Source organism: Psittacula echo (genome assembly GCF_963264785.1).
Source record: "Psittacula echo genome assembly, chromosome: 7".
NCBI lineage: Eukaryota > Metazoa > Chordata > Aves > Psittaciformes > Psittacidae > Psittacula > Psittacula echo.
The window spans coordinates 59,614,009-59,637,666 of NC_137740.1; the positions used below are offsets into that span (position 1 = coordinate 59,614,009).

At 43.3% G+C, this 23,658-nt stretch overlaps 1 protein-coding gene across 1 annotated transcript; it reads left to right on the forward strand.

The window, feature by feature from the left end:
- The first annotated feature begins 6,537 nt into the window (after window positions 1–6,537).
- PARL (presenilin associated rhomboid like) lies at window positions 6,538–18,643 on the forward strand. The gene is made up of 10 exons (XM_080623401.1): window positions 6,538–6,684; window positions 6,780–6,981; window positions 7,152–7,292; window positions 9,334–9,382; window positions 11,315–11,410; window positions 12,761–12,910; window positions 13,350–13,420; window positions 14,553–14,654; window positions 16,471–16,568; window positions 18,329–18,643. The coding sequence occupies exons 1-10, from the start codon at window positions 6,638–6,640 to the stop codon at window positions 18,444–18,446; spliced, it is 1,074 nt and encodes a 357-aa protein (XP_080479527.1). The 5' UTR covers window positions 6,538–6,637; the 3' UTR covers window positions 18,447–18,643.
- Window positions 18,644–23,658: the final 5,015 nt, after the last annotated feature.

Here is a 23,658-nt window from a genome sequence, read left to right on the forward strand (position 1 = left end):
GTTAACATTACTACTTTTGAGTTTTTTTCCCCCAAAATACTGCTTGTTATTTTGAGCTAATGACTTTGGGGGTTTTAATAATAATTTAATTCTCAGTACTAAGACCTCTGAGAAGCAAAAAATCCCATTTGTGGCAGTAAGAGCTGATGTAGTTTATGTTCCTGGTTAGTGATTAAAATAGAGCATTTTTCCATTATTTCTAGCAAAAAATGGAACAAAACCAGTAATGTCACTCATTGTCTTCACCACCAACCTCAACCGATGTCTTTGTTTAGGAAAAAAAGTGTTTTTCAACAAAAATATACAGGGAACCACAGATGGAGTTAAAGCACAAGAGTTGGGTACACCTAGCAGTTCGGAGCACACCGTGACTATCACTGTTCTAATTTACTGAAGTGATTGCTGACTGTATCAGCTATAAACTCCATTAATTCCCAAGGAATTGTCTGATTGCCATCCATCTTCTGGGCTGTAATGGAGGCACTAAATCTATGTAAGAAAAATCTTATAGAGGGGGGAGAAGGCATAAAATTACAGGTCTCAACTATGTTTGGTCTGCAAATTAGCATCCCATAGTTCCTTTCACAAAGGAACTAGCTAAATATATGGTATGGCTGAGAAGAGGCATTGCTTAGCTTATACTTGAACATCAGTAACTGACTGCTTCTTTTTTAGGACAAGGAAGTTCACAGAGAGCATCAAAGTCTGGGAGATCCAGTTCTTTAGATGGAGACCATCACGATGGATTCCACAGAGATGAAGCTTTTGGTGGAGGCCCTGCAAGAGGCAAAAACCCCTCTCGAGGAGGAAGCAGTGGAAGTACCTGGGGAAGAGGAAATAACATGAACTCTGCTCAATCGAGAAGAGGATCCTCCAGGGGTGGTGGAAGGGGCCGATAGAAGAGGCTTTGACTGGGTCACACCCAGTCCTGCCTGGACAATATTTAAATGGATTGCTACTCTGGACTCATAAAGTAACCTGCAACAAACCTGGATTCTTTAACTGGGATAACTGAATGTGCATTAGCTCCTAACAAGACAGGGGTCTTTTCCTAGATCAGTCAACTTCTGCGAGCTGCAGCACTGTAGCTGGCTTTCTGTTTTGTCCTCTCTACCCTTGTTTTACTCACCTTCTTTTACCTGCTTGGTTTTGTGAAGAGATGGATTTTTTTAAGTGATATGAGGCCTGGAGCACCTCCACAGATTTCAGTTCACCTCCAGACAGAAACCTGTTCCTACGTGTACAGTTTGTCAGAAGAGTTACCTTGGTTTTGTATGAATACAGATGTAATTTGTGCAAAAATTAACATAAAATCAACCCAGTGTGTGATTCTTTACTCACCTATTACTATAAAGAGGGCTGCCTTTAGGCAGGCCTGTGTATCAGATGGAGCAACAGAACTGCCTCCTGAAACCTCAACTGTCTGAAATACTCATAGCTTGATGATTCCTAGGGTTTTGGTTTATGATGCACAGAGAGCTTTCATTTTCACCTTTAGCCACAGCTGTTTACTGATTACAAGAGGTGCTGACATTAATATTCCAAACCACGGGAAACCACCGCTGCTTGCTAGTCTGCCATCCTGAAAGACAAAAATGTGGAACACTGCTTAGAAAAAGCTGTCATAGTGTCGTGGCTTAAGCCCACGCCATAAATTAGAACCACGTAGTCTACTTCCGCCCCAACCCTTTCTTCCCCCCGCTCCTGGAAGGACAGGGAGGAGAATTGAAAGAATGCAACTCCCACGGGTTGAGATAAGAACAGTCCAGTAACTAAGGTATAACACAAATCACTACTGCTACCACCAATAATAATAATGATAAGAGAAAGAACAAGGGAAGAGAATACAACACCTCACCGATCAATACCTCGCTCCCACCCAGCAGTGAGCTAGCCCTTCCGGGAACTCTCCGTTCTACATCCTGGGCATGACGTGCTGTGGTATGGAATACCTCTTTGGCTAGTTTGGGTCAGGTGTCCTGTCCCTGCTTCCTCCCGGCTTCTCCTCCTCCCTGGCAGAGCATGAGACTCACAAAGTCCTTGGTCAGTCTAAACATTCTGACCAGCAACTGAAAACATCAGTTTTATCAGTACTGTCCCCAGGCCGAAAGTCAAAAACACAGCGCTGCACCAGCTACTAAGTAGAAAAAATGACTGCTACTGCTAAACCAGGACAGTATCCAGCCCTTATTCCATACCATTCACGTCATGCTCAGATCCCACATTTTCAATATGCCCTCACTCTCATCTCAGTCCACTATTATCTTAGTGCACAGACCAATCCCTATAAAGTTGCTGAGTCCATTCGGTCCATGATGTTGGGCTCCATCTCTTGTAACAGTCTTTCAGAGCAGGAGAGGCTGCGTGCAGTGTTCACACTTGTGAATAACCTGGGCAATAGTGTCTATTGCTAAGTCCACCCCTCGATCATGAGTCCATCTCTATGTTGCACCTCTGCCTTGATGGCCTGAAGTGTCATGGGCCCACCAAACTCAAAATAATTCACCCTCCCCTTCAGCAGTTTCTGCAACTTGTTGTTGGGGACTCCACACAGCTGCCTTCCATCTCCGACGCTTCCAAAGCACTGGAGGGGCCCAGTGGACCAGATACTTGCTCATACTGTCCCACACACTCTGCCACTCATGACTGTCCAGCCTTGGGGAAAACCTCTTGGTCCTCCTATATCGTCGTCTAACCCTAGACAAGGCCCAAACCCGACTCTGCTTAAGTCTCAGGATCAGACAAAATGGTCGTGGGTAGAAGACACTCTGTGTGTGTGCCAACATGGTGATCCCCATCACAATCAGCAGGCAGGTCCCAAGGATACCCAAAGGCCATTCAAAACCTTCAGAACTCTCAAATGATGCTGCTGTACTTGTCACTGGGGCTGGTGTAGCTGCTGTGCTAGCTGGCCCTCTCACCACCAGCTTCTCTTTTTCTGAGTCCAGATCTTCCTCCTCTGCCTTGCTGGGAAATGCTGCGGGGTCTCCTGGGGCCTCCTGGGGCTCAGGCTCGCGGGGCTCGGTGGGAGGCTGCTGGGGGATGCTCTCGGCCCCTGCGGGGCTGGGCTCGGCCGTGGTGCTCAGCTCCTCTGCTGCCTCCTCCCGCTGCTCTGCACCTGCCTCCATCCCGGCCTCCGGCCCTGCTCCCACCGCCGCTTGGCCCCCGGGGCCCCTCTCCCAGGCTGCTTCGGCCGCTGCCAGCTCCCGGGGCCGCTCCTCCTCAGCTCCCCGCAGCCTCACAAAGACGGAGGCGAGGACGAGGGCCAGGACAAGGAAGAGCAGCGGGACGGGCAGGTACAAGTCCACGGCCACGTTCATCCTGCCCTGCTGCCGGAGCCCGCCCGTATTACAAGCCATTAGCATAAAAGACAATGAAACAAGAACCGGCTCTAAGTAAGTTACAGCATACTGAAACTGTGACATCAAGAGAAACAACTTTGAGAGCCAATAAATCAGCATTGTGCCTCGGTCAGATCTGTTGTTATCTCAACCCTTCATGCCCCACATTGGATGACAAAAAAGAACTGTTGTGGTTTAAGTCCACGCCATAAATTAGAACCACGCAGTCTACTTCCCCCCCCAACCCTTTCTTCCCCCGCTCCTGGAAGGACAGGGAAGAGAATCAAAAGAATGCAACTCCCACGGGTTGAGATAAGAACAGTCCAGTAACTAAGGTATAACACAGATCACTGCTGCTGCCACCAATAATAATGATAAGGGAAATAACAAGGGAAGAGAATACAACACCTCACCCCCACCCAGCAGTGAGCTAGCCCTTCCGGGAACTCTCCGTTCTACATCCTGGGCATGACGTGCTGTGGTATGGAATACCTCTTTGGCTAGTTTGGGTCAGGTGTCCTGTCTCTGCTTCCTCCCGGCTTCCCCTCCTGCCTGGCAGAGCATGAGACTCACAAAGTCCCTGGTCAGGGTAAACATTCTGACCAGCAACTGAAAACATCGGCTTTATCAGTATTATCCCTGGGCCGAAAGTCAAAAACACAGCGCTGCACCAGCTACTAAGAAGGAGAAAAACTGACTGCTACTGCTGCTGAACCAGGACACATAGACATAGTGTGAGTTACAACCTGGACTACCAGCAAGACAGACATCATGACAGATATTGTCATTCTGTGCTTCAGCTGGGCAAGTCAAGTATCTTTGTTCAAAACAGCATCTGGTTATAGAAACTGAGGAAGAAAGTTTAGCAGACTGGTTAATATGGATGCGCATCCTTTACAGTGGCTGTAGGAGGCACTGCTTAAAGATAGCTGGTTTCAGTAGGGTCTGGTACATTCAAATGCTCAAGTGCAAACCTCAACAGCTGATCACTTTCTAATTGCTTTTTAAGTATAGTTTTCTTTAGGATACAGTTTCCCAGTTTTACGAGCAGAGGGAAACGATGAGGAAGATTTATTCCTATTTCCCACATTTCATAATAAAGCTGTTTACAACCCATGAATTTGTTTCCCCATAAATCATTCATATTAATCATCTCCAGGCACCAAGTTATCAAAAGGCTCCTTTAATACCGAAAGCCTCAATGAAAATTTTACACAGAAGTACATATTCTAAAGCCAGGAAGGTCCCACATTAAGAGTATAGTATATAATGTATAATGAACAATACTACCAGGCATCCATCCCCCCTGCCCTGACTTCTATGTTTTAGTATTCAGAGCAATATGGTGTTACACTTCCATAGCTGTCAAAGCTACTGCAATAACATCGTGAAACATGGCAGCTATTTTATCTGATGTCTCAGTCAGATGAATTAAAGACTTGCTTAAGTTCTTATGGCCTATCTTATAGAAAGAGATCAAAACACAGGTTAACACTTAACTGCTCCTCTCTTGGCTCAGTCAGTCACAAAAGTGTTTTCTTTCTTAGTTTTGAAAGTTTTGAAAGTTGCAGTATTTAACTAATCATTAGCCTATAAAATCCTTGTCATGGGGCTCTAGAGACAGAATGATTTTAAAGGAATTAACTGGGGAACAGCTGATAGAACACAGTTTCTCCTGTGAGGACTAAAAAAGTAATTGCCTTTTACCTGTACTTGACGAAAGGCTTTGGTCGCTTTTGGTATACATCAGGGAGTTAAGCTCTATTCTGAAGTCTTGGTGATAAGTATCAGTATTTTGACAGAAAAGTCAAAAGCTTGCTCTTTTTCTCTGAAACTTACTTTTGTTTAATAGTTAGAATATGATTTAGAGGATGAGCTTTAGTCCTTTGTTAAACCACAGTCCTCTACCAAAATGAGAAAGCACCCAACAGCAAACCCAGCCATTTCTATCTAGACAAAAGGGAATATGCTTGGTTTTCCTCTGATGTTCCATTAAACCAAAATAAGAACGCCTAATTCGATTCTTCCCCTTGGTTTAAAAAACTAGTAAATAAAAATACCAAATGCTAATTTAACCTTTATGATTCTAAATGTTCACTGCAGGGCCGAAAAAATAAGATGGTTGGACAACAGGAAACAGCCGGCACAGTTTCCATCATCAGTGTGCAGCACTGTCCATAGCAATGGTGAGTATTTGACTGCCTCACAAGATGCAGATAAAGTTTGAAATCGCTGTTGGCCAGGAGCTGCCTGCCCCATTTGGTGGATCACTTTAGCACTGGTACATCGATACAAGTCAGAGGGCATAACACTCTCTAAGTGCTCAGGACAAAGTTTAATGGTCAGCAAGAAGGGACTGGATCATAGAATGGGTTGGGCTGGAAGGGACCTTAAAGCTCACCCAGTTCCAACCCCCTGCCATGGGCAGGGACACCTCCCACTAGATCAGGTTGCTCCAGGCCCCTGTGTCCAACCTGGCCTTGAACACTGCCAGGGATGGGGCAGCCACAGCTTCTCTGGGCACCTTCACAGGGAAGAACTTCTGCCTAAGAGCTCATCTCAGTCTCCCCTCTGTCAGGTTAAAGCCATTCCCCTTGTCCTGTCCCTACAGGCCCTTGTCTAAAGCCCCTCTCCAGGTTTCTTGTAGCCCCTTTAGGCACTGGAGCTGCTCTAAGGTCTCCCCTTAAGGAGCCTTCTCTTCTCCAGGCTGAACCAGCCCAGCTCTCTCAGCCTGGCTCCAGAGCAGAGCTGCTCCAGCCCTCGCAGCATCTCCATGGCCTCCTCTGGACTCACTCCAAAAGCTCCACTTCCCTCTTGTGTTATTGCCTCAGAGCTAGATCAGGACTGCAGGAGGGGGTCACACCAGAGTGGGGTAGAGTGGGAGAACCCCCTCCCTCGACCTGCTGATCACACTCTGGGGATGCAGGCCAGGACCCGGGTGGTTTCTGGGCTCAAGAGCACACTACTCGCCAAGGGGACCCAGAAGATAAAGCAGCTGCCACACGCAACATGGCGGCCTCAGCGCCACGCCCGCTACGGCAGGGTAGAGCCGGGCGACCCTCTCGACATGGCGGCCAGGCCAGGATGTGGGCACTCCCGTCCCGCCTGCCAGGAGCAGCAGCGCTGCCGGGCAGGCCCCCACGGCACCGTGCCCACCGTGCGGAGCGGTCCCGGGGCACCGGGGAGCCCCCGAGACGTCGGTGACCGAGCGGCTCCCCGGCCGGTCACCCAGCACAGCGGCCGCAAGATGGCGTCCGCCTGCCCCGGAAGAGCTTGGCGCGCTGGAGGCGCCCAACATGGCGTGGCGGTGCTGGGCCCACGCCTGGGGCCCGCGGCCGCACAGGTACCCCCAGGCCGGGCCGGGTAGCGGAGCGGGCGGCCGGGGAGCGGGGCGGGCGGTCGCGGCGGTACTGACGGTCCGCGTCTTTTCCCCCGCAGGCTGACGGTGCTGCTGGAGCAGCGGCAGGGCTTCCGCCGGGCAAGGCCGCGGCCCGAGGAGCCCCCAGCCGTCACAGCCGCCGAGGCGCGGCCAGGCCCGCCGGCCCGCCGCCGCAGCCTCTGCCCCCCGCCGCCGCCGCCGTCCCGCACCGGCCGCCCCTCGGCACGCCGCCTCGTCAAGCCGTTCCTGTTCGCAGTGGGGGTAAGTGCCTCCCCTGGGCCGGGGGTGCCGTGTCCGCGGAGCGGGATCGGCAGGGCGCCCTGCGTGTCCGCGGTGCCTTCGTTCCCCTTAACGTGAAGGCATTGCTCGGGGCTGGCATAACCTCGGGCGAAGGCACGGGATGGTGCGTTCATTCGGACTTTATCGCCCAGTTCACAGGCTCTGCCTTCGGATCCGCCGCCATCTGGCAGTATGAGTCGCTCAAGTCGCGGGTCCAGAGCTATTTTGAGGAAGCCCGAGCAGACTGGTTCGATAAAATGCGGCCGCAGAAGAGGGGGCACTTCCGGAAGCAGGTACGCGGTACCTACAGGTACCTGGCCTGTCCGCACGCGGGTGGGTCCCAGCCGCAGCACAGAACACGGCCCTCTGGTGTAGGCGCATCTGCGGCACCGTTTGCACAACACATACAAATGGGGGCAAACAGGACAAGTCACTTGGAGAAATAATAGGTTCTTGGCAAATTACAGGAGATACATTTTCGTACAGGAAAAAAACCTGATAGAATTAGTCCTAGAACACTGTAACCCACAGTACCACCACAGCAAGTATCCTGGAGAAAAATGCCATCTTCACCCTGAAATGCGGGGCGGAGAGGTCGGGAGTAATAGTTTGTATGTTTAAACTAGGTAGACCTTTTACTTTTTCACTGTATAAAAGAATTATTCTGGGTCTGAGTATTCTCAAAAGTGAACATGAGTTCCCAAAGAGGACAGAGCTAAATTCTGAACCTTAAGCATAAGATTTCTTTTGAATGCTCTGGCTTCTGAAATGCATTTATATTTTCAGCCTTTGCTTAACAAATGTGAGGGTTTTGAGGGCTTTTTTTCCTTTATGAGAGCTGACATTTATATGCAAATACTTTGGAGTTGGGGCATTAAGAACATCGTATGTGCTGTGAGACTTGTTACAAATTTAGTTGACATCCTGAAAATATCAGTCATTTAGTTTTGAATTAAGTGTATTTAAAACTAAAGAAAATATGCAATGTGTTGGGGTTTTTTTTGATGAGCATGACATTATATGTTAGGGAATATCACTTTGGTTAGTTAGGGTCATCTGCCTGGTTGTGTCCCTTCCCAGCCTATTGTGCATCCCCACTCTATTCACTGCAGGGGCAGAATGAGAAATGGAAAAGGTTTTGATGCTGTGCAAACACTGTTAGCAAAAGGGAGAACATTAATGTGTTATCAGTACCATTTTGGTCAAAAATCTAAAACACAGCACTATGTATAAGCTGCTATAAAGAAAATGAACTTACATCCTAGCCAATCCTAGCACAGCATGCTTTGTTGCTCCGTGTATATGTGTCAACTGCAGGGGAGATTATGATTGCCACTTAAAATATTAAGAATTGTAAAACCTGAAGGGGAAGATGTGATTAGCTGTCCAAAAAATAAAACAAAACTGCCCTGTCGTTAATAGGCTTAAATGCCCAATCCCCATCTTCAACTGGGAAGCCCTACTTCTAAAAGTTCAGGATCTCCCAATAGCTTCTAAGGGCATATATTTCTAGTATTTTAGAGAAAGCATGTTTGTTTATTGTTTTTAAACACGAGAACTTTGTAGGAAATACAGGAATCTCTATCCCGGATGAGAGAATCAAAAATGCAATGAAATTGCTACTTTGATACCAAATAATGAATTGTTTCATACAGCATTATTTCCGACTGCCTTCAACATACAGATAATTTATACGACGTCCCCATCAGTATGGTCGGAAGGTCATTGAGCTATCAGTATTTGTCCAACAATGATTCTGAAAGCTGAGGGAGGGAAAGGAGGGTGAAACTTGCCTGTGGGCTGACTGCGCTCAAAATAAACTTTTTCAGGGGTTTTAAACTTGGAGGAGGGCTGGGTGAGCTGGACGCAAGGGGGAATGGATTCCACATCTTGTGAGTCACCTCTGCAAAAGGGACCCTGGCACAAAAGTGGGATCTCTCAAAGGTGGGTGGTATGATGTTAGTCAGCATTAGGGTGAGGCTTAGTCAAGGCAGGGTTTATGCTAACTTTGGCTAATCTGCTAAAGTAAGCATTATGGGCTAGATCCAAGTTGAGTACGAGCAGAGGTAAACCCACGGAGTTGTGTAAAAGGATATAACCTCTTTCTTTTTGAAGAAACTCTTCAGCTACGACGAGTTGTTTTATGAGGAGTGTAGATGAGCAAGGAAATGCCAACCTGAAAAGCTGAACCAATCAGAAATAAAGTTTGAAACTGATTTACCTAACAGATTTCAAACAAATGCGTTCCATTCTTAACAAAGTAGAACCTTAATGACTGGTTTTGAAATGGCAAGTACTTCACAGTGGCATTGATGTACAACGGTTCTGTTTCAGGTTAACAGCTGGTGGAATAGCCTGACTGAGGGTCAGCGGACTGTGACAGGTTTGTGTTAGCTTACAGGTATTAGACATTCGCAGGAAGAGAAATGTGGCAAACAGGTACAGTATGTTAAAACAGGTGCCTTTCACACCACGCTTAGGTTGTTAGGCACAAAGCATGTGTAAACTTACACCTGCACACACACTATTTCTGCTACACTTCCTTCACACAACCTATTTTTTGTACGCATAAAAAAAATTCCTATGCATCAGTGTGAGAGTGTGGAGGATTAGCTGGAATTCCCTGCCGGCAACATTTTTCTCAGGAACTGTGAAAAGCAGCAGATGTTTTTAGAAAGAAAAGATGTATATATTCCACTGATACGTGGAAATAAAATTCCATAATAGTTGCTTCTGGTTTGCAGCATGATGCATGTAAAATAACAAAAAAACACCTTGTGAGCTTTCCTTTGGTTATGATGTAGTTTTGATTGGGTAGCCTAACAGCACTTGAAATCCTCAAGGTAAATGTCATGTGTTGTGAGAAATTGAGAAGAACTTGATACAAAGCCGAATAAAGTAGCTGAGCCATATCCATTGTTACATATTCTACTAAGTATTTACTGTATTTACTTGTTAGCATAAGGTTACTTAAATGCTATTTCTGTGCCATTTACTTCTCTACAGAAACATTGTAGAAAACAAAAATATTCAGACAACTTACTATTTGCAAAGTTGACTCCCAGCCCAATAATAGATTGCATAAGTGCTGAATGTTTTGGGCAAAAATAATCTCAGGCCCTCAGTTAGTAAGTGCTATCACAAGTTGTGTATGACACTTTGAAATGCTTTTCAACATGCCAGCCAGGATACAGATGCAAATACTTACTGGGGCAGGGTTGGTGAAGATACCATTCTTTAGTCTCTAGAGTAGTTCTAGGTGATCTAACAAGCAATACAAATTTAAGCTGGTGGACCCTAACCCATTCAGATGCTTACCCTTGATTATTCTAGCAAGAGATGGCTTGCTATACTAAAATAGTTGACAGTACTGTAATGTCTTGGTTTAGCATGCAGGGTAAACACTTCCTCTAATAAGAGTGTGACATAATAGGATAGAGTAGTGAAAACAGAGATCTATTGACATTTTCGTTCTAGGACTTATGGTTTTTCACAGTTCCTACAGTTTGTTGCAAGCTTCAAATATAATAATTACGTGGCATTTACCATTATGTAAAAGCATCATTATTATTTTCCCCTTTAAGGTTTCTAGCAGTTACAAAACATTTTAAATACTTAAACACTTGGATAGAAATAGAGAAGGCACTTTAACCAAGAAACAACGCATTTGTATCATTATGTTTCTAATAATTTACATTCTTATTTAAAATAAAGATCACAATAAATATCTGTGAAGTAAAAAACTATCTGCCTTAGCAATGCCAACTCATCTTTTTATGCTCGATCTCTAAACAGTATCTTTACAATTCCCTCAAAACAAAGCTTCCCCCAAATTGGATGGGATGTGGACTGTGTGTTTTGATGGTTCTCCTAGACATTTCCCCTCCATGTGTGGTTAAATCTGCATCCTACTGTGCATCAGATTAGCTGCTTATGTCCAAATGCCACCAGAGAGGCAAGAAATGGGACCTCTTAAGCTGGCTCTTTTTTCGTGGGTTCTGCATTTGAAGTTGTAACTTGCTTGCCTTCAGTACAGATTTTCTGCACTGTTGCATTCATTACACTGTATGTTTAAACAGCTGCAATTAAGTGTCATATTTCTGAAAGACTTCCACTTGATAAATGTAGCTTTCAGAATTTGCCTTTGCCTTTTCAAACTTTATAAAGTTAAGAAGTGGATACTGCTTTAAATGGAATAGTGAAGAAAAAGTACGTTTCTTGTAAGTGTACTTTTGAATGCTTGCTTACAGTCAGCATTACGGTGTATTACACTCATAATTTGCTTTCATACTTTTTTTCCCCCTCCTCTTAATAGGTATTATAGCTGCAAATGTCTTTGTATTCTGTTTATGGAGGCTGCCTGGTATGCGACGGTTTATGTTTACATACTTCACCTCAGATCCATCCTCCAGTAAGTGACTTTGCTACTGTATATACTGTAATAGAACCTCCAATCATACTGCAGAAACTTCAGCTAGTGCATGGCTTACTTGTAGCTCCACCACCTACAAGCCATCTCAGTCATGCCCAATCACATCGTTCTGTCTACACAGGACATGGTTTGAGGGGAAAAAGAAGTAATAGATCTCATTTTTAACAACAAAGAAAACACTGGTGCTTTTCTAAATATTGTGATGTCAAAACTGTTGCCAGCTGTCTGGCCTTTTACTGCATTTAGTAGGATGCAGCTCCTGCATTTGTAAAGGTGAAGATAGGATACGGATACAGATACAGCACTTCTCCCAGTGATATCAAGCTGTACAACAGAATGCAAATCATGCCACTCTTTGGGAAGGAGCAAAATAAATTGTACTGTGCAATGCCCATATTACGCTACACATAATGTAATCCCCACACCCCTTTAATATTCTGTGCGATGCAGATAGAAGTCACCAGTCACATGCATGTGCACTTCCATCAATAGACAAGTGTTAGTCTGTATGTCATGTACAGAGTCCTTGTTTCAAAGCTGTGCTTTGAGTCACATAATAACAAAAACCTAACAAACCCACAAACTTGACTTTCACTGTATGTGAAATGTTTTTAACAGGTTAAGGAAAGTAAGTTAGTGGTATTGAATGTAGACCGATTAGTTGGTGGAGAAGAGATTTAAAAGGATGAGACAAGTGTGTGTAAGGAGAGTACTTTCTGCTTGCTTGTCCTCTTAATTTCTGCTGAAAAAGTGGGAATTCAGCCAATTCCCCACAGACATCCCAAAGCTAAAAGCTGGTATCCAGAGCTGAGCATCAGTCACTCCAAACACTCCTATTTTAAATAATGCTGACCTTCAAACCTGCTAATTGGCACTTTTTGCACTTTCAAGGCTGCTGTTTCAGTGAGGAGAGCTAGTAGCTTGTTTTCAAAACTAGCTTTTCTTTGAGCCCATCTCTGTAGCAAAATAAGTTTAGACGCTCGTAAAAGACATTAAAAATCTTTCACTATATACATATATAAAAATCTCTTCTTTCCAAAGCAGAGGAGGTGTGTCATAAGGTAAATGTTTTATATGAAACATTCCCCAGTAAGTAATAAAGCTGTTTGTACAGTTTGTACATCTGTGAGGTACGTGTTGTCCCTTTCAAAGGTATTATGTGGAGTTTGAAATATTTTACATTTCTGGGTTTATTACATAGGTTATATTTGAGAATTCAAAGCATTATTAGCCTGTAGTGTGTCTTGATAAATTTCTAATCTGTATGACATGTAAGTTGAAGCATATTAAAACCCTGACTTTCTTCTTGCATTGTTTTTTCTCTTGTAGGAGCCCTGTGTTCTCCTATGCTGCTTTCTACATTCAGTCACTTTTCTCTATTCCACATGGCAGCAAATATGTATGTTTTATGGAGCTTTTCCAGCAGCATTGTCTCTCTTCTGGGATGCGAGCAGTTCATTGCAGTATATCTTTCTGCTGGTAATGTTAAATAGATATATATTCACAACACTTTAAATATGTATTCATGCAGCTGAAGTGTGTGCATGGTAATAAATGTATGACAGTTGGCTATTGTTCAGCCCCACATATTGCTTTATACTAACTGCGCTACTTATCTGCTGTCGTACAGAATTTTGATGGGTTTAGGATATTTAGCTTTAAAATACCATGACAATACAAGTAGCTGGTTTTAATTCATCCTTAGCTACCAAAATAAAATGGCTCAATACAGACTTATGAGAGTTTAGTGGGAAAAGATGACAGCTGATGTTTTAAAAACCAAAACAGCCACCACCACCAAACAAGGAATCCCACATCACCTACACTAGCTTCTTTAGGGAGGTGTTGGGATAACATTGTTGTACTTTCTGATATTTGTCTGCTGGCATTGTTTCCAACAGTAATTTTTCCTTTCTAGGGGTTATCTCCACTTTTGTCAGTTATGTTGCTAAAATGGCCACTGGAAGGTTTGAACCATCACTTGGAGCTGTAAGTATCTCAGCATATGGGAGACCTTATAATGGTTTCTGAAGCCATTTTCAAAGCCTGCTGTATTCTTTAACCTGCTTAAAACCCAAGAATATATTTGGGATAATAGAAACTAGGAAGGTTTACCAAAACCAAGTAACCAGGCAGTGATCCCTGTGCAAGAACATGCCAATTCTTCAAATATGTTAACTCCATTGCAGCAGGAGCCCAGAACTAATTCCACTTAATGTCTGTAAATGCGTACTTAACAGCAGGACCTCTTGTCACTGAGCAGGTAGTTCAGTTTTATTAACTTATTTCGTAAATATTATTTCATTAATTGTGTATCAGTCTTCTCTAATTGAAAACAGAAAGAGACAATGTAATCAGACAGTCAAAATCAGCATGTGATGGTAGTGAAAGCGTCAGGCATGCCATGCAAAAAGGGCAGCACTCCTGCCAAAAGTCTCACAGAAATAAGACAGGCTGAGGAGGTGTTGTGGTTATCTGTTCTTTACAAGTATTAACTCGCTATAAGTTTGAGGTGAACCTAGCTATTTGCCAAATGTTAAAGGCTTCTTAACTTACTTCACTAAATAATGTTTATAAAAGCCACAAGTTACAATCTTATTTTTCAACTGGAATGAAAAACAGGTGTTGAACTGTCCCAGAGTTAGAATTTTGGCAGTGCTGTCTATGTATTGTCCCTTTATCTTATGAATAAACTATATCTGGAGCAAGTTAACTTCCCATTAGTCTTACTGATCTGAACTTACTGAAATTGCCACACATTGCATTACTTTACTGTATTCACAGCCCTTCCATTGAGATATGTCATGGATACAAAAAGCCCATGGTCAGTTTAGTACAGACCAGAGAATTACTCATTTCATTGACAAAAGCTTTTTGTCCCTGTCCATCTGTTATTTTCCTTGTTTTGGTACAAGCTTCAGAATGATTCCCTTCATTCGAGATGTCTGTGTTTGATTAATATGCGTTAAATTTCTAGGCTTTACTGGGAAAAAAGCACATTAACATAATTTGTTATCTTAAAAATTGGGCTGCATTTGAAAATAAAAGCCCAAGGGAAAATAGAGAAATTTTCCTAATGTAACATCTCTGCTTACTGTCATGTATTTTAATGTATTTGCAGTCAGGAGCTATAATGACTGTCCTTGCAGCTGTATGTACAAAGATGCCAGAAGCAAAACTCGCCATCATATTTCTTCCAATGTTCACGTTTACAGCAGGAAGCGTAAGTTCCTTTGAACTTTAAATCAGTTCTGCTCCTAAAACCTTTTCCCTATATCCTCTCTATCTCCTCTGCACATGTGTCCATCATTTGTGTTTCTAAGCTGTTAGATTTGTTTTCAAAGTGAATACAGGTCATGGAAGTCCTGGAGACTGAATTGTTGCAGCCTAGCACAATCATTGCACAAGTGTGTAGTGACTTGAGAATTGCCCTAAATTCCATCCTCATTGCGTCTGTTTTAAATCTGATACCAATAGGTGAAAGAATTAAGGAGGGACTTGGTTCACCTGTATGAGGAGGTGTGCATACATATACATACACATTTTTATAGCAGCACTTTTTACAGGCTAATCCAATACTGATATGCTCTTTTTGAAGAAAAAAATATCAGGATGGGAAAAACAGAATGTCACTTCTCAAGGGAAAAAGCATTCCAATCCTGGAGGAATACCTGCCTCCTCATTTGGATACCATCTTTTCCTGGAATGGTTTGGTACACTGTTGAGGCTTTTCTTCATGTGTAACACTAGGACTCGTTTGTTTCATTAAGTTCTTTTAAGCACATCCACTGCCCCATTTAAGAAAAGCTGCTCATGTGTATCTTGACCTGCTTTAATGAGTTAATCATCTTTGATCCACTGCTTAAAGTTGTTCTGCTGTTTTACTTAAAGCAGTTAAAGCTTTGTTGTTTCAAGATCATGCAATTTAGTATTTTTGGGAAGTGAAGCTTACAGATTTAAACAAGTGTTCTTAGACGTAGCCTTCCTGGTTTTCTTGCACTTCTGCTTGAGAGGACCTGGGGTTTTTGCTGCTACCTTTTAATTGCATCTCTCCTTAAAAAGATGGCCAGGATAGAAATATTGGCAGAGCCATAGAGAACGTTGCCATACTGCAACAGTAAAACAAGAGCAGTATTGGCTGCTGCAGTGTAAATGTTGGAATGATTTCAGCCTTGCTATATAATTGCATTTTGAAACCTTATTTACTAGGTTTAGATACTCAGGCTACCTCACATATACTGTAATTGGTTTTTAAGATAAACAAGCCAGTGTAGCCATAGAGCTGCTATTCTAAGACACACACTTAAGGAAAGAAATCCTACTTAAAGTAACATCTCATCCTAACATTAAATCTGTTGGACTTTTTGGAATGAGGCACTTAGTAAAATTTTGCATAATTACAGTTATTGTGGTTTGTGTCTCCTGAGGATGCTGCACCATTGCTTATGCTCTTTCTGGCCACAGAGTTGTTCAAAATCATCCTCATTTTCTACCTGCCAGGAGATTTGTCATTAGGAAGGTGTGATGACCAATTTATATTAGATGACAGGGATGCTGCCCATTTGTTCCGTCCACTGAAGGGTTGTGTTTGGGAGATCAGATGCATATAAATCTAAGCTATGTCAGAAATGGTGAATGAGAATGTTGCTATTATGTATTCTGTGATATCTTTTATACTGTGTGCTCTATCAAGTAACTAAGTAACTTCTGACCCCAGTTTGGAAGGTACGCATAGCTTTAGAAGTGCAGATTGGAAGAGACAGAGTATTTGAAAAGGGCACATTCCTACCCTGCACTATTCTGTAACTGCTCATGTCTGTATTTTGACAGGACAGTACAGCTAAGAACTGAGTCTGTTTAGGTTTTATTGGGTGGGGGGGAAGAGGGGGAAGGTGGTTTTTTACAGTAATTGCTTTGATATAAAATTCATGGAATGTTTTTTGATCCCAAATTTTTGCTGTGCCCAATAGGAAACTGTTAATCAGTGGCCATTTTATACTGTGACTGATCTGTCCATACTATGTTCTGTTCCTTTCCAGGCACTGAAAGCCATAATCGCATTTGACTCTGCAGGACTTGCTCTAGGCTGGAGACTTTTTGACCATGCTGCACATCTTGGGGGAGCCCTCTTTGGGATGTAAGCTTATTTACTAACTTCTGGTTGTTTCATATTTAAATTCATCCTAATTTTTTCTTCTTTGCTTCCTCTTATTTCTCTTTTTGTGAAGATTGTCTTAAGCAGCATTGAAGACAACTCACTGTTATCCTTGAGTGTTATAAAATAGTGTAGAAAATGCTGTCAGTCGATGCTTAGAATTGAAAGAACCGAGCTGAACTGACTTAGAATGATAGATGTCAGATTGTCCTGTCACCGTAACCTGGGCTGGTTGCCTCTGTCCTGCTCTCCCCAGCACATTGAAGAGGGTCATAAGGCAGAGAAGATTCTCACAAAACACAGCATGGACAAATTAAAATAACTTCAGAATTAAACAGCTAAAAAAAATCCTGTCCAAGTCTTTTTCCTTTAATTGCCAATTTAGAGCTCCAGAGTTGGTATAAGCTCAGGCCAAATTCCTTTGAGCAGCCTCTACTGCTGTTTCTCAGTGTTGCTGCATTGTCTTTGTGTGGAGCCTTCCAAATTGGGAAGAATAATTAGAAACCAGTTTGTAGGAAACACTTCTGCATTGTTCCATGTTTGAACTACATTACCTAATGAGTTTTTCCCTTCTGCTTGATTGCAATGTTAATTTGCACACTTATAGCTAAGAGCATTTTTAAACATTTGTGTAGGCATTTTAAAAGCCCACCTGAGGTTTAACTAGGCCAGACAAAGAACAGGTGGGGAACACTTCATTTTAGTCTGCAAACTGTTTTGCCTTTCTTTGCTATGGAGTTGTGCTGCAGTCTCCTTTTCTCCCCTTCTCTGGCATCACAACTGCACCTGATGTAGTCTTGCTGATCCATAACTACTTTCTGCCATGATATATCTATATCAGCTTGCAGATTCACATGTTAGGATAGCAGTTGCAGTAAAAATTGTCTTGAGTCAACTAGGTGAGGAAGACAAGATACGTTCCAGCTATATGTTCTACTCCGTGATCATTTTGGTTTCTTCATCCTAAATCAGGGCCTCTATTTAGCACATATGTTGAATAGCCGAAGTATTTTCTGTACATTGCCTCACAGACAACTGTCTGCTTTGGAAAAAAGATACATGATTTATAGGAATGGCCTGTTTACCCAGTACTGGCTGATGGAAAATTGTTATCCAGGACTTGGGTGTGAAGTTAGACTTGCAGGAGAACCTTCAACCTATTTCCATGGAGTTCCTTCCCCTCCCACCTCTCCTCTCCACCATAACCTCCCTTGCTGAATCACTTATGTTGCTATTCATATATCAAGATACATAATTCTCTATGAATATCAATCAAGCTAAAACACTTGGGTAGATTATATCCTCATTTAGATGTTTATAGAAGAAAATGTTTTGAATGAAATGTGGCTGTTAATTGCGGGGCAGTTGTATTTACATGTGAGAAAAATTTACGTGGTGTTGTCAGTAAACATTAGCACAAGCAACAGAGACTGTTTTAACAGTCTCTTAAGTAGAAATCATGAGAGCATGAAATTAAAGGCATGCAAACCAGTCATTCTCAGGACTGAGACAAGCAAGAACACGAAAGTTAATTATTAGGAGTCATGAGAACAAGTGGCTTACCTGCCACTGCCACTTTCCAAGAGTGGTGTTCTTTCTGCCTTGGTTTTTCATGTCTCCTGTATTTTCTAGGAGTAGAAATGCCTGCAGGCATTTCAGTTACCTGATTTTAGTGATCAGCCTGTTCCTCAGATACAGAGAAAAGTTGCTGTTAGTTTTAACTAGTATTTTCTTTTTCTCAGGTGGTACGTGACTTATGGCCATGAGCTCATATGGAAAAACAGAGAACCGCTGGTGAAAGCTTGGCATGAAATGAGGACAAAGAACACAGGAAAGGGAGGAGGTGGAAGATCTGACTGAGTCCAATCCTAGAAATTCCTTGTGCCCAAGTGGTATATTACTTGAAGATGTGGGATTGGTTTTCTGCTACTCCACATAAAGCGTCTAAGGAGCTGAAGTTTCTAATGTAAATTACAGTTACAAAAATGCATATCAATAGAAAATGAACTCTGACAAAGGTGGAACAATAAAGGTTTTTATCCTGTTGCTTTCTGAGGTAATAATCTGTGTTACATTTTTTAAAGGAGAAATATATATTAAAAAAGGCTTTTCAATGAAGTGACCAAATGATCTATCCACAAAGCTTCAATCTGGGGCATGACTGGTTAACACTTAGTAAAATTCACTTCCTTAGCTTTATAAAAGCTTATGAATCGTGCATCCCCCTAATGCCCACCGAACACTATTAGATGTTTTCCTGGAAGGCATGCGTTAGGCAGCCTGGACTCAACGTAAGGGTAATGTGGTAAAGTCTAGTGGTCTTTATTATTGACAAGATTAACTGAGATAAGCCAATGGTCTCTATTGATTTTAAATGTGAAATACATGAAGCAATACTGGATTGTTTGCCAAAGCTTACATACTGGTTAATGGGACAGCTTTATTCATTCTATGATTCTATTTATCAGCTGCAGCTTATTCAACTTGAGGTTTCCATTTCTATCTGCTTCCAAGATGCTGTCAAATCCTGTTAGAATTTACTACAGTGATATCTTTTTCATAATTACATGCAGTGGAAGAATGTCTTGTACTGTGGTTTTGAATGTTTTACTGTGAGTTATACTGCTAGTGCTTTCTATATTCTTTCACTGCATTAGCTTCTAGGTTTGGTTTTGATTTTTAGTTTTATTCTATATTGCTAATTTTAAGGGTTTTCTAAGTACTTTTAAATCTTAATATTTGGTTAAGAATCTGCCAGGTCTATTAAACAAGCAGCTACAGCAAAAATAGATTAGGTGCCCTAGTAAAGGGTAGTACCATGACTAATGTTCCTACTTTACAAATAAAAACAACAATTGATTTTTGGGTATGTTGCTAACCCGTGCTTGTCCTGCAAGGATGACTACCAAACCCCTTGCAAAAGGCTGAGGAGTCTGCCCAGATCCGAGCTGGTGCATTCAAACCCTTAGCTCCTCCCTATAGGCCGAATTAGTCATTCCAGGTAGACTGACTTGCCAAAGAACATGTTGCTTCTGTAAGAAGCCAAGTTGTGACTTTCTGCTTGATAACAGTACCTTGAAGAAAATGATTTCCTGTAGGGTCAAAGAATACAGAATGCAAAAGGCACCAGTCCAAATAAATGATGGAGTACAAAATTTTTGTAAACTCAATTACTGCCACAGGCCAGTGTTCAAGTCTCATATTTTATCTCCCTTGGAAAAATGAGGCCCTTGAGGATTTGTTCCTTAAGTGCCCGTCAAGTTAAACAGTTGAAAAACGAAGGAGTGTGAATCTCTAATAGACCTTTGCTTTGCTCCAGAAACTGCCTGGCAGTTCCTAACCTGTTACCACACCCATCCTCCGGACAAGCAAGCCAGCTTTTAGGGCTTCAGCCACAGTGCAGCCCTGCCTGCAGCAGAGAGAGGGCAGCCGAACCTGCAGCAAGAAGCTGCTGCCAGCAGCAGTAACAGCAACCACCTCAGCAGTATAAGCCACTGAACAGGCTTATCATAAGGGAGTATTTCATGCCAAAGAAGCTCAAAAGCCACAGCTCACAATATCTGCATGTTGATGTCAGACCTGTTTAATGCTTATCTATCTGTTGTCTTTGCCCACTTCCTTTTATTCCCACCCCCCCTTCCTTGCATTACCTCTTGTCCACTCAACAGCTTACCTAGTCTATTCAACATTTCTCTATTTGCTGAGGGTGTTTTTTAAAGAGATCCTGGTTGAAAGCAGCAGGGAGCAATAATGCAGGAAATAGTATGTAAAGCTTGAATGACGTTACATTTTACAGGTCTGGAAGAATAAGCCAAGGTTACAATTAAGTTCTTCACCATAGTAGCCAGTGCCTACCTCAGACTTCGAAAGTCATGCCCCTGTATTGCTTGCAGAGGCTGGAGCCCCACTTGTTATCTGTTAGACCTGCTAAGGCAAGAAGGGTGCAGGTAAGCACCACAACATTTTCAGGCCATCCCTTCAGAGGCAATGCCTGCAGTTCTGCTAGACTTCTGATGAATAAGCTTCACCTTAACTTTAGACTAATAGCCTTTAGAAAAAGGCTGTCTGATACCTGAATCTTCCTTATTTATAGGAACCCTAGAGGCATTTAACGTACGTACAAAGGTAAACCATCTTCTCTGCTCTAAAATGACTTTCAAACTGCAATAGGAAAGTCAACACTCAGACAGGGAATAGCCTGGAGTTATGACAGCTCACTAGAGTACAAAATACATTTCTGGCAAGCGAATGCCCTTCTTGCAAGCCTGGCATCAGTATACACCGGTACCTCAGTATTTAGTCACACCTTTGAATAACAAAGAAATTAGAAGAATTAAAAAAACAAACCCAGAAAAAAAAAAAAAAAACCAATAACAGAAAAAAAAACAATAACAAAAAGAACCAGTCACCTAAAACAAAACTAACCACATGGAAAGACTTTTCTCCCCCTTTTCAAAGAGCTTATTATTGTGCATAAGAATACAATGTAGTAATTACGCAGACTTGGCAGAGACAGCAGCCAGTGTTTGCATAGGAAAATAGCACTAAGTGTAAAGTCATGGTTCATCGTGTAGAGACACAATCCTTCACTCTTTTTTGATCCCTAAGAATGTCTGCTGTGGCCTTGCCGTGTTTAAGGGGTATGTTGTTTCTGTGTAGTGAACTGCTCTATTGAAATTTCATTTTATTATTAGAACAAACTGTCTGCTGGAGGTTTCAGCCCCCATTCCTGGCAGCAACAGCTGCTTTGCTGTCTGATTTGATGGCTTTCCTTAGTCTTACTGTAGCAGTATTCCCACCCCCTCCCCCAGCTTTTAATCATGATAAATCTCTTCTAAATGCAGACAAGTTTTTAATCTCACCCAGTGTCTCCTGGATCCTCTATCCAAGCTAGCCTTTGTGCCAGCTTCATCCTACCAGCTACGATGAGCAGCAGCTCAAAGCACTCCCTGGTGCTGTAGGTGGGCTCTGAGACATGCAGCGCCAGAGCTGAACTCAGTACTAGGAAGTGGCAGGCACAGGGAGTGCAGAGACATCTGATTTATTCTCCAATGTATTTTGCTAAGTCAGGCCTAGGAACAAGGATCAGAGCATCATTTGTACTGTGCCAGTGATAGTGATGATAAAGCGGATGTTCTGTTTTCTCCCATGGCTGTGAAGTCCATTTCTGAAGCGTTCTGCACTTGGCTCAAATCTGATTTATTTTTAAGGATTGTTACATAGAGCAGAATAGTTCCAGAAAAAGAAAAATACAAACCAAAATGCAGCAGAATATTAAGAAATATCTCCCTGAATATCCTTAAAAGCAACATTATGTTTGTGAGCTTTTCAGGCAACAACTGAAAAGCAGCATCCAATACCCCATATGTTACTGTGTCAAGACTTCTGTGTGGGACCAGAAGTGTTACCTGGAATTTCTGACCCTCCCTGCCCTAACCAACAAGCACAGGGAACAGGGGGAATCAGAACCAGCAGCGGCACCAGCAAGTGCCAAATCAGATACTTAGGACATCAGCATCATCTGCAAAAGGAGTTTCTTTCTATCCTTTGACAACTGTGTTTCAAAGAGAGGTTGAACAGATAAGGAGAGGTTCTGCCTCAGACTAATACCTGCATTTCCAGCCCTCCTCCCCACCAGAGGTAAATGCAATCCTGGACTGAAGCCTGAGGTGCAAATACACTACAGACACAGGCTGATCAGCTGAAATAGAGCAGCAAATCTCAGCTTTTCAAGCTGCACTGCCTAATTAATTTCTTATTAGATCTCATCAGACAGCCACCTGCAATTAGATTATTCCATTCCAAAATAAAGTACCTGTCAAGTTAAATAGATGATTTTCTAATAGGTGGCATCTCAGTTTATCTGCACTCTTCATTTTTACAGCCTACAGTGACCCATTCAGATCCAGCTTCTTTTGCAGTAACCCACTGAATGGTAAACTGGGGAGCAGCATTATGGCCTGTAGCCACTTATTACACAAGATGCCAGGTTTCAAAAGCCAGACTTAACCCCAGTGTTCTGTCAGCTTTGGTGGTTTGTGCTGGGTCTGTTTGGGTGTGAACCTGAGCGTACAAAAGAAAAGCTGTAATTTCCAGCCTCTGGAAAACAGTAAATGATGTGGACTGTACATTAAGGTACATAACAAATGTTTGGGGTTTGGTCAATAGGTAGTATTTTAAAAGCGAAGCGGTCAAATTGTTAATGTAGATGGAGGAAGAGGTGGGGTGCTATGAGAGGTGGGAGGGTTTGTAGATGGCTATTGGAAATGAACATTGCAAAAATGCTATTTCTCATCCAGATCACTTATTTTATAAACACCCGCTTTCACATACAAATGATTTTGCTAATCAGAGATGGTGATGGATAACTTGAAATTACAAATACTGGTATTTTACAAGGGTCTGTAGTGACAGGACAAGGGGGAATCAATGGCTTTAAACTGACAGAGAGGAGACTGAGATCAGACATTAGGAAGAAATTGTTCCCTATGAGGGTGCTGAGGCGCTGGCACAGGGTGCTCAGAGAAGCTGTGGCTGTCCCATCCCTGGCAGTGCTCAAGGCCAGATTGGACATAGGGGCTTGGAGCAACCTGCTCTAGTGGAAGGCGTCCCTGCCCGTGGCAGGGGTTGGAACTGGATGAGCTTTAAGGTCCCTTCAAACCCAAACCAGCCTGTGATCCTATGATAACTAAGCAGTGCTACCCAGCTAGAGCAGAGCAGCGTTCCCTGCCTGTGCCTGAACGCGCTGCGGAGCTCCCCGGGAGCAGAGCGGGCTCCTAGCGCACCGAAGGCAAAACCCGACTCGGAGGCGCACGGGGAGAGGGAGCCGGCGCCTTCGGAAGCCACCGCAGGCAGCAGCCGGGGCCGCACCGGGGCTGCCCCCCGGGAGCCGCCCGCCGCCGAGTCCGGTCTCGGCGGCTGCTCCCGCACCGCCGGCAGCCCGGGTGACGTGCGCGGTCCGTAATCCCGGCGAGGGGGTGTCGTTACCGGGAAGGGGGGCGGCGGGAGGAGGGGCTGCCGCCCATGAGGGCTGAAGCCGGGTGCGCGGCCGGCTGCGGGCGCCGCTGCGGCC